An 11,312-nucleotide genomic window follows, 5' to 3' on the forward strand; every position below is an offset into this window, starting at 1 on the left:
TTTATTTTACATTTATTCCATCAATAATTTGTATGGTTTACAATTGTGGGTTTTTTGGCAAGTATTTTACAATCTTACACAAATCCATTTCTCATTCAATTTTATTAGATGTTATCTCAATAGTGTACAAACAATGAGTTCTAACAAAGTACAAAATATTTCAAATTTAAGCCTAAAAGTCAGAATTAAAAAATTTACAATCATGACTGTAGCTCAATTATAATGGAGTAAATTTCTACATACTAGTAGTAAGTAATATACTGAAGTAATTATAAATAATATAAGAATAGTATTGTATGTAAAATTCAAATCCGCAATAAATCAAAACACAACAGGTAAAAAATGTAGTCATTCTGGACTCCAAAAGACTGCAAAATCTTACTGAAACTGCCCCTATTAAAACTTCTGCATGGGTTGTAAATGGCTTTTCAATTTCCCACAATAAATTATATCATACTTTGCATAAAAAGAATAAAAGTTGCCAATAAAAGTTGTCCATTCTTTTTACATGTGCATTTTAATAAGACACACTAAGCAATTAACAGAGAAGCCTCACTCGCCCACAAGCAACAGCAAAAGGATCGGTCAGAGACACCACCTTTCTCTTGCTTGGGTATCAAGATCTGCAACTTACTGCCAGCAAAGCTCTTTTAGACCACCCTTGATCATGATTGTCTTATTTTTTCCACAATAATGTCCATGCACTTATTATTTAAGTTAGACTTGTACATATATGTGATATATAAATCAAGATTAAAATGTATGTGATTGAAGACCAATAAATGTTTAAACAATAAAATACATAACAGTTTTAATCTGTAATCAAGCATAAGAAAAAACTTTCACTGTCAAAAATACAACACTAGGTATATTTTTCTTATCTAACATTGAATTTGTGCAAAACAGTAGCAACTCAGATATTTCATCTCTAATAGCCCATCTCTGTTCAATTAATACATCCATAGGTTTGACTCTTTTAGATTCTTTATTTGTCCTAGTTCTTCTTATGCTCTGCCTTTTAGAGTGCTTTGATTTGAGAATGGCACTTTTGGTGTCCTGTTCTTTGAAGACATTCTCACATTCATCAGAACGCAACTTCAGCTTTCTAATTTCATAGATAGTATTATCTTTAGAATCATTTTTTGTACTATGAAGACGTAATCAATATTTAAAACTGCTTTTTCTTGCTTCTTCTTCTCTTCATGCCAAGAAGTTTTCAGCTCTGGAGAAGCACACCTAGCTCCTAATTTCTACAATAAATATAACAATAAATACACATTTGCCTATATATACATATTATATGTGTGCTTCCGGATTTATGCAATTGCATATATTAAATAGTAAAAACAAAATCTGAGTTGATTTTAAAATTATCATTTGACCTAGAGGAAACACAGCTCAATTTTGCTTAATTAAAAATTTACAGAAGACTACAAAAGATATGCCATTTTTTCAAATCTGGGTAATAAAGACAGATAATTATCTATAATTTCAGGCCAGCGAGCTACAGATTTCGAAGCGTGTAAATTTGGGTCTAATGATTTTTTTTCACCATCTTTTTTTTTGGGAGCATTTTACCTGCTTGACCTTGAACATGTTGAGGTGCCCTTTTCTCTGCTCCTCCACACTAATTCTTTCATTTAGCAGCAAGATACTATGGATATGGTAAAAAGCTGTCATAAACAAAATATGAAAAATTAATAACAGGTGTGGCTCTCCATAGAAAGAATATACAAAAAAGGAGAAAAAATATACAAACAGGGTATACTTATGACTAACATGACTACGGCAAGAAGATAACATTTTACACAATGAAAAAAATTCTCTGTGTCATCTAGTTAAGTGAATTGCATAAAGAAAACATATAATTATATGTATAGATCAAATTTATAGACGACAAAATATGATATGAAACATACATAATGGTACCGTAGTCCGAGCACATGGAATTTGAAGATTTACAGAGTTTAGGAAAATGCAAAGAATAGCATTTACAGCATTTATCATATTAAGACACACATATATATATAGTTTCACAGCAGCAAGCTGCAGAATTTGTGGAAGTACATGTAAATTGGGGACTGGTGACTTTTTGCTTTTTTTTTTTTTTTTTTTTTTTTAGCAATTTACCAATGTATTTACCTCCTGACCTTGAATATGTTGAGGTGCGCAACCCTTTTCTTCGTGTTCCTCCACGATATTTTATTTAATGTAGCAGAAAGATACTATGGATAAAAAAAATATGAAAAATTAAAAGCAGGTATGGCATCTCGTAGAAAAAATATACAAACAGATGTATTTATGATATAGAGCAAGTAGATAACATTCATACAATAATAAAATCCTCAAACTTTGTGATCTAGTACATATTATGATATGTATTATATTAAATTTAGAGACGACAAAACATGATATGAAATGGGTGTACATACTCGGAACACATGGAATTTAAGAGTAAACTTAAATGCAAAGGTTAGCATCTACAGCATTTAACATGCAAGTTATTGGGATAATGAACAAGTGATTTAACATAAAGTAAAATATATTAACAACTTACACTGTAGATAGCAAGTTTTTAAAGTGGACAACAAATGCAAACTTCCAGTAAATGGTGGCAATCTCATACACAAGAAGTTGTACAACAAATGATTAATTCGTACCTCATACTGGGTAGCCAAATATCTGGTCAAGTCACTTTCAGGAAGAGAGCCTCAGCAAGTTCAATGTTGATCATTCCCATAGCTACTTCAAACTTTTCTGGCACAATTTCTGAAAGAAAAGATGTATCTTGCAGGGATTTTTATTCAAACTAGGAATAATTCTCATGAATGTAAAAATTTGAAAAGTTTATAGATGACCGACGAATACCAGACACAGAACAGAAAACTCGCTCGGGTCTTAAAATGGCTCAGGTGAGCTAAAATAAATCAATTCATGTGCAGGGTTCGACACTAACATTTTTAGGCATTGGTCCGGCCGGACTAGTGCTTCTTTACTTTTACTAGTCCGCGGAAAATTTTATAAGTACGTCAAATATAGATACACTGTATAAATAAATAGAAATAACATTGCAATGTACTTTTTATACTTTTTTGAAATAAACAAAGCATTTACATGAAATGTTTATACCAAGAATTCGTTGAAATCGCACAATCAGGAACTACGATCGTATTCCCGATCTCATTCGTTTTTCTTTATAGATGATTACATCATCTAAACATCCGACATCTTTTTTTATGTGTCATACTAAATCATGATCACTAAAATGTTTAATTTCATACCAATGAGTCCTAAAATTAAGCGCCGAATTGACTCAGAATTACCTAACTTCCCGCCAAGAAGCTAGAAAGCTAAAAATAAATATGGGGTTTTCCAGTGAAAGTTGTCGAAAATTTGAACATCGGTAAATTCTTTTTTCTCCCAAGAAAACTTTATTAGTCCAATCGGACTAATTAGCTACAATTTTTATTAGTCCGAATGAAAATGTATTAGTCTGAGACTAACGGACTAAAGTTAATTTCGAACCCTGAGGTGATTTTATTGATCTTATCAGAAAATTTAAGAAATCTTACCGTTGTGTTAATCTTCACACTGCTTTTGTCATTTCTTGTGAGCATTTGGACTCCTGTAAATAATGCATGCATAATTGTGCATCGTAGAATGTGATAGCTATTTTTAATAATTCATGCTTACGTTTTTAACGTTAAAAAATTATGCATAGCTCAGAATCCATTGCTATTGTATTTTTAGGATAAGGAAAATTAGAATATAAACCTCGTATTGTCTACTTGGTATATAGAATTTCAAGTTGTTGCAATATTTTTTATACTCTTATGCTAAAAGATACAAGTTAATAAAACATTGTTTGTTTATTTGTGATAATAGAAAATTTGAGCGGTATGGTTCTCACCATTTTCACAAGCTGTCTACATAGCCGGCGTTATGGGGAATCGTCTCAGGCACAGTCCACACTGCAGCTATTTAAATAATCAAAATAAGTGCTCAATATATTCTTGAGTAGGCATTAAGAAATAAATAATTTATTACATTGTACAACACTCTCTGTAAATGCTGAACAGAGAAACACTTTAGTGACAAAAATTCTGAAACCAATCCCAAACGAGAAAATTCTGGTTAAAATCCATCTTTAAGTTAGATGGTTAAAAGTGTTAAATAATTATTACAAAATTGCCCAAACGTTTTTACTGCCAGGCATTTTATGTGTACAGCCCAGACTAAGGAACAGTAACATTATCAGTAGCAGAGGCAATTATTCATTCAAGGACACATGATAAAATTTTGTACATTGTTCCTACCGCTAAACAGGGTCGTAAATGTCTTCATCTTCTGTTAAAACATAAATTCCATCGAAAGTTTATCATGCTTCTCCTTTTCGAGTAACTCTCTTTCGCCCCTTCCTCCCGTACAACATCATGATCAAGTTCAACATGGCTGCGTGGAACTCTCCAAAAAATTGAATTTCGGCGCGGTGTGTTGTTTTTAAATAAATTGCTTTTCGAGCCCGACTTCGATCCCGATGTAATTGTACTACAGTGGTAGTCGATAGAGAAAAAACTAAGTTATATTCCACAGTTTTGAAAAATCTACATAAGGGTAAATAAATAAAAATGAGAATTAAATAAATTAAAATGAATAGGGTGCCTAAATATTTTTTTTCAAAAATGTTTCAACATAAGTTTACATTAGGTATAAAGAATTATTTATGACATATTCAAAATACCAAAAATGTACTTAAACTTTAAGTATAAGCATATTTACTTTTACATGTCGATATTCTTAAACGGAACGTATAATTATCTCAATTAAACTATATTATTCTCGACGTATTTTGCATTAAATATGATTTTACTTATTTGAAAACTGTATTTAATTATATCACAATATATCTCATGTAAAATGTACCGTTATACATAAATTAAATTCAATACAAGAAATTTACTGGAGTAAACGAATTTATTAAATTATATTAAACGCGACTTTTCATGCAGTGTTTCTGCAGATGATATGCATTGGAAAGAATTGGGTAGATTGTTGAGTGATCTTAATAACAGTGATATACAAAACAATAGAAATTTTCTTGGTTTCAAAAAAGATCCTCTTATGACAGCTATCCATTTTGAACGTAGGTTTGATGCATTAATGAAACATGTTCTGTTGAAAGGTATTAAACCTTTAGGAAAAATTACTGATTATTTTGCTAGAGTAGAATTTCAAAATCGTGGAAGTCCTCATATTCATATGTTCTTCTGGATTGAAAATGTTCCAAACAAAATTGATAGTCATAGTATTGTTCAGCTAAAAGAATACATCAATGAAACGGTAATTTCTGTTATTCCAGATAGGTCTGTTGATAGCGAAATTCATGACTTGGTCAAAAAGCTTCAATCACACAGTCATACCTCATACTGCTCAAATATTTACAGATCAAAATGTAGATTTGATTTTCCAAAACAGCAAGCAAGTGAGACAAAAATATTTGCAAATATTAATCTTTCCAAGAAAACAAAAGGAAAATTTTACGTAACTCGTAGAGGAGAGCACGATGTCATGATAAATTCATACAATCCTGTCATTTTAAGGCACTGGCGAGCCAATATGGATATACAACTGATATGTAATGCTGAGGGTGCAGCATATTATGTTTGTAGTTACATATGTAAATCTAAACCTGACGAATTAAAGAATGCTCTAGGTCATCTAATTCATGACATTTTTGAAGCAAACCCAAGCATTCCAAGACATGTCAGATTGTTAAAAATAGGGCTTACTGTTTTAAGACATAGGAGGATGAGCAGTCAGGAAGCTGCTTATAGGTTGAGTAATCTAAATTTGATCCATACCAGTAGAAGGTTTATTTACTTAAACACCCGTCAACCATTTAAAAGGTTTAAAATTTTGAGAAGTCGAAAAGAAATTAACGAATTGCCAGATAATTGCACCGATGTTTTTGAGACAAACATTCACGACTATTATCAGAATCGTCCTAATAATTTGAACAATTTGTCATTATATAGATTTTGTTCTTGGTATGAAAAAACGTCGTTGGGACAACCAAAGAGAAAATGTTTGGAAAGAATATATATTTGTAAATATGATATTTGGATGAAAAAAGTTAAAAAAACCCTTTGTCATAAGAACTCCAACGTTTCCAAATTTTTCAGAAGATTATTACTACAGCTTGCTTGTACTGTTACTGCCACATAGATCGGAAAATGAATTATTATATCCATACACCAGTGCGAAAGATTCCTTTATAAACAAAAGATTCTTACTGAATTCTTCCATTGACTTTACACATTTTTCATTTACTGATCAAATTGAAAATACAATGAGAAGATTAAATTTAGAAGAAGATTTGAATAATCCAACATTAGATTTTGAGGAAAATGAAGACCCACATTTTAACCAAGAAATGATTTTTCAGACATTTACAGAAATGATCAGTTGTGATGTTGAAAATACTGAACAGACTCATTTTGAAAATGATACTCATTTGCATTCCCTTACTTGTTCCATGTCAGTTGATGAATTCCACATTTCAGTTAAAAAAAATGACTAAGTCTCAACTAGAAGTACTTCAGTATGTTAAATTAAAGTTTGAAAGTAAAGTATTTCCATTTCATATCTCTATTTCTGGTGGAGCTGGAGTTGGAAAATCTTTTTTAACGAAAGTAATTATTGCTTTTTTGCAACTGTTTTGTTCAAATACATTGAATGCTAATCCTGTTGTAGTTTGTGCACCAACAGGTACTGCTGCAAATAACATTAATGGAGGAACACTTCACTCAGTGTTAAAAATTCCTGTTAATAAATTTCTGCAATACAGTAGTGTGTCAGCTCATTGTTTAAAACAATTGCGAAAAAAATTTAAAAATGTGCATACAGTTATTATAGATGAAATAAGTATGGTTAGCAGTAGTATGTTAACTTTCATCAGTCGACGTCTATCAGAAATAAGTGACAACAGTCTGCCTTTTGGGGGATATAATGTTATTACTGTTGGTGATTATTTTCAACTAAGACCAGTGAAGGGAAATTTTGCATTTGAGAATGTTTTATTGTGGCACTTATTTGAACCATTCTTTTTGACTGAAAATATGAGACAGAATGAGAATTCAACTTTTTTCTACTTGTTGAATAGAGTACGATTAGGTTTACCATCAGAATTAGATTTGCAAACTCTGAAATCTAGATTAATTACAGAAAGCATAGACTTTGAAAATGTTTTGCACATCTTTCCTCTACGCAAACAAGTTGAAGCTTATAACATCCATCTTTTATCAAAAATCAGCTCTAATATTTTAAGTATATCGGCTTCACATTACTTTTCACAGTCTGATGAAAATGCATTGGGTTCTGTTGATGAAAAATATATTCCTAAGGATGACAGACTTGCAGGAGGGTTATGCAGTATTTTGCGAATTGCAATAAATGCAAGAGTTATGTTAGTTAGAAACATTAATACGGAATCTGGACTAGTTAATGGAGCAATGGGAACAGTAACTGAGATACCATATGAAACAAATAATGGACAAGCTGAACCAACAAAAATACATGTATTATTTGATAACAAAAATGTAGGTAGAATAAACTGTGCTGATAGTACATTGTTGCATAATCCCATTCCCATTGAGTGTGTACAGTATGAATTTTCCTATGGAGGTCGACAAATTGTAAGAATGCAATTTCCACTGGTATTATCCTGGGGTTGCACTGTTCACAAAGTTCAGGGTTTATCTCTTGATAGTGCTGTAATTCATTTAGGTTCTGATGTTTTTGAAAAAGGAATGGCATACGTTGCACTGAGTAGAGTAAGAACTTTGCAGGGCTTATTTATTTTAAGTTTAGACCCTTCAAGAATCCTAGCAAATGAAATTGTGATTGAAGAATATGAACGGCTGAAAAATATTATTGCTAAAAGGAAGTAGCAGTAATATGATGTAAAAAAATATGATTCTGTCAAGAAAAAAAAAGAACTAAGAAATCATGTACATTATGTAAATTGTAAATATGTTATTTAACCTATCTGTGCCATTTATCACAGGCCATATTGAGTTGTTTTTTTTGTGCTGATGTTGACATGTTTTTGGAATACTAGATTATTTTGATAAGGTGCAAAATGTGTAAAATTAAATTTGTAAGAACATAAGTACTTTTTTAACTTCATTAAAACAATAAGCTATCTCTGCTGTTTCATTTTACCTCTTCCAAAATAATCTGGTATTTGGTAATTAGTTGTAGATTTTGTAGAGAGTGTTTTTATTTTTAAGCATTGCATGCATAATTTTTTTTTTTTGCATGTAGGCAGAAGGTAACCAACAATTGGTAACCAAGAGTCTAAAGATAGTGAAGAAATCCAAAGAGTTGCAGTCGTACGTCAACAAAACACAAAATAAAGAAATGGTATTTTTTAACGTCATTGGTTTGCAAGGGAGGACATATCACCATTTAAGAATTTATCAAAGAGGAAAGTTCCATACAATCAAGGAAGGGATGTCTTTTAAATTTACCAATATTGTTCAAAAAGACAAAGATCTATTCTGGGCAACTTCAGGCTCTCTCATTGCATACACAAGTGCTGTAGAGGTGGACCCTGAAATTGAGAAATGTGTACCGCCCCTACCAGAGGAGAGACCAGTGGGTGGCATGGAGGTTGATCTTGAGAGAGCTTTAAAATCCCCAGAAAAATCAACCGTCCAGGGAAAGATTATAATGGTAATAACTTACTAGCATGAAAATATTTGAAATATTGAAATTGCTAGTTTTTAATAAGAAGTATATTTCTTCATGTAATACTATGTATTAATTTAATGGAGCATAAAGTCACACCATTAAATATACATTTATTTTGTTTAATATTTTTTTTCTTTGATTTTCAAGTAATGTGAAGTGTCAGTAATAATTCCAAGAATTAACAATGTGAAATTAAGTCTTTCTATATTGTAAAACACAATGCAATGTTTTTATTATCTTCCTATAGGTTTCTCCAGGTCGTTATAGGCAAGATGGCACTCTTGCCGTAAGATCGTTGCTACTAAAAGCACAGCGAAAGTTTGTCTCTTTGGGAAAAACGCTGAAACGCAGTATGCCTCTGGGGACTGTGTTAAAGTTTCCGCAGTGTATCCCAAACTGTATTTCGACAAAATGCAGCTTACAACAAGTCCTGCATCAACGTGCGAGGTAATGAATTCATATAAGTTGCTTCATATTATGTAAAATAAATTACACATTGCTTTTAAAGTACCAATGCAATATTATTATGGTTATTTTAGTGAGCTTTCTTATACTTATTGTGCTTTTGTAGATGATTGGAGACTCTGCAGATATCGCAATAATTGAAGAGGACAAAAAAGCAGCGAAAGATGACCCAGATTTCGAAGAAGACCTGCCGGAAAATGGGAAGAAGAAAACCATCATCCTCACGGATTTCACTGACGCTGATGTATACAAGTGCTGTGAAATGCCACGTAAGTTTATTTAGCCATCTTACTTATAAAAGTAGTACATGTCATCTTTGTTCATTGTTTATTACTTCTTCACTTGAAATGTCATTCAACTTTTTTTTGACAAAATTATTTTGGTTATATTTTGCAGCCTGTCGAAGAAAGAAGTTGAAAAATGGTACATGTCCCATTTGCTCCAGAGAAGAAAGTGAAAACAATGTGACCAAGAGAAATTGCGTAAGTCGGTTTCCGTTTTACAAATTTATTAAAACTCCTAAAACTTAACAAAATCTACAAGGTCGGGAGTCGGTGGTCCGAGCGGATTGGCTGTCGCTCTCCAACTACCAAATATTCTCACATGACAATTAATATAAAGATACCAAAGTAATATTTTAACAATAGAATTAATGAAAGAGTGAAGAATACAAATAGATATCAATTATCGGATTAATTAAATAAACTCAATGTCAATTATATTGTTCCGACTAAAATCACTCAACGCGGCATGGCAGGGGAGAAGGTGTTATGTCTTTGGGGTGCATTTCACACGGTGATAGTTGCCTCTTCCTCCAAATGAACACGTCCTCGTGTTCCAAGGTTGCGCACATCTTTGGGGCCTGGTACTTGTCCCCTCTGCATAAGACCTGGAACATGGATTAACACGGTCATTGTACCTAGCAAACTTAAACTGCCCGCCACTTGAATACCGTGTCACATCACTTGTGTGTTTAGGAGATTGTCTATCGGTCTTGCGAAACTTTGTTTTTATTGTTTGTAGTTCCTTTTCTTTGTTTTGAATTAAGTTGGACATTCGCTCCACTTCCTCTTCCAATTTAGAAATTAAATTGTCGCGTTCTTTAAGTTCTTCTAACAACATGGTATGGCGTTTCTCGAATAATGTCGCACGCGCAGTGTGGTGGTCAGCCTCCTCACGTAGAACATTCATTTTGTAGTGCAAAGCCTTAATTTGATTTAGAAAAAGCTCCTCTTTAAAGTCCGACTCCTTAATTTTTGAAAAGGGAAGTTCTGCTAAGATCAAACGCCTTTCGTTAAATTTCCGTCTCCTTTCTCTGTCACGTTGAATTCTACTGTTGGATTTCTTTCTTTCTGTTTGTGTTGAGCTGTCTGTCTTTCCTGTAACTTTAATACTTAGAACGTCACTTCTGCGGTCAGTTTTCTGTGTCCTACACATCCGCGCGAAATGTCCATTCCTGCAACATCTAAAGCACTTGGAAATCCTGGCAGCACAACAAAACCATGAATGTGTTAGTCCGCCTCTTCTACAAATAGGATTTTCATTATGTACAAAGTATCTCGAACGGTATGGTGTATCCCACGCTGGTCCAAACGAGTACTGGTACGAATCCATTTTGGGGGAAACTAGCTCTGGGGTACCTTACGGGATCGCGTATCAAGCTAAAAAGTTGATACCCGGATTCTCCACCAATTGTGACCAAGAGAAATTGCGTAAGTCGGTTTCCGTTTTACAAATTTATTAAAACTCCTAAAACTTAACAAAATCTACAAGGTCGGGAGTCGGTGGTCCGAGCGGATTGGCTGTCGCTCTCCAACTACCAAATATTCTCACATGACAATTAATATAAAGATACCAAAGTAATATTTTAACAATAGAATTAATGAAAGAGTGAAGAATACAAATAGATATCAATTATCGGATTAATTAAATAAACTCAATGTCAATTATATTGTTCCGACTAAAATCACTCAACGCGGCATGGCAGGGGAGAAGGTGTTATGTCTTTGGGGTGCATTTCACACGGTGATAACAATATGAAGACTTTCAATATTCACTTCCTCTATCAAATCCAGGGAGAGAATGTGAAAGAT

General features: G+C 32.7%; 2 protein-coding genes and 1 long non-coding RNA gene across 5 annotated transcripts; 2 read left to right on the forward strand and 1 right to left on the reverse strand.

The window, feature by feature from the left end:
* Positions 1-546: 546 nt before the first annotated feature.
* LOC134261521 (uncharacterized) lies at positions 547-3,588 on the reverse strand. Of its 3 annotated transcripts, none has more exons than XR_009990833.1 (4): positions 3,573-3,588; positions 2,661-2,769; positions 1,579-1,673; positions 547-1,250 (listed from the first exon to the last, which is right to left on the reverse strand). It is a non-coding gene; the product is annotated as an uncharacterized LOC134261521 (long non-coding RNA). The 3 variants fall into 3 exon arrangements; XR_009990832.1 differs by lacking the exon at positions 3,573-3,588 and adding an exon at positions 3,130-3,535; XR_009990831.1 differs by lacking the exon at positions 3,573-3,588 and having other exon boundaries at positions 2,661-2,876.
* A 3,338-nt stretch (positions 3,589-6,926) lies between these two features.
* On the forward strand, positions 6,927-8,751 carry LOC134261520 (uncharacterized). Its single transcript, XM_062743950.1, has 2 exons — positions 6,927-7,832; positions 8,326-8,751. The coding sequence occupies exons 1-2, from the start codon at positions 6,927-6,929 to the stop codon at positions 8,749-8,751; spliced, it is 1,332 nt and encodes a 443-aa protein (XP_062599934.1).
* Positions 8,752-8,999: 248 nt separating this feature from the next.
* Positions 9,000-9,749, forward strand: LOC134261523 (uncharacterized). Its single transcript, XM_062743951.1, has 3 exons — positions 9,000-9,201; positions 9,326-9,488; positions 9,616-9,749. The coding sequence occupies exons 1-3, from the start codon at positions 9,166-9,168 to the stop codon at positions 9,747-9,749; spliced, it is 333 nt and encodes a 110-aa protein (XP_062599935.1). The 5' UTR covers positions 9,000-9,165.
* Positions 9,750-11,312: the final 1,563 nt, after the last annotated feature.

Source organism: Saccostrea cucullata, unplaced genomic scaffold (assembly GCF_032062105.1).
Source record: "Saccostrea cucullata isolate Sc308-1 unplaced genomic scaffold, CSIRO_AGI_Scuc_v1 ctg12012, whole genome shotgun sequence".
Lineage (NCBI taxonomy): Eukaryota > Metazoa > Mollusca > Bivalvia > Ostreida > Ostreidae > Saccostrea > Saccostrea cuccullata.

What these genes read in the sequence shown, in the direction of transcription:
- LOC134261520 (XM_062743950.1), top strand. Translation starts at nt 6,927, where the DNA reads ATGGTTAGCAGTAGTATGTTAACTTTCATCAGTCGACGTCTATCAGAA. An exon ending in CATACGTTGCACTGAGTAGA is followed by an intron (nt 7,833 to 8,325) that starts GTAAGAACTTTG and finishes TTTTGCATGTAG; the next exon opens with GCAGAAGGTAACCAACAATT.
- LOC134261523 (XM_062743951.1), top strand. Translation starts at nt 9,166, where the DNA reads ATGCAGCTTACAACAAGTCCTGCATCAACGTGCGAG. An exon ending in GTCCTGCATCAACGTGCGAG is followed by an intron (nt 9,202 to 9,325) that starts GTAATGAATTCA and finishes GTGCTTTTGTAG; the next exon opens with ATGATTGGAGACTCTGCAGA. An exon ending in CAAGTGCTGTGAAATGCCAC is followed by an intron (nt 9,489 to 9,615) that starts GTAAGTTTATTT and finishes TATATTTTGCAG; the next exon opens with CCTGTCGAAGAAAGAAGTTG.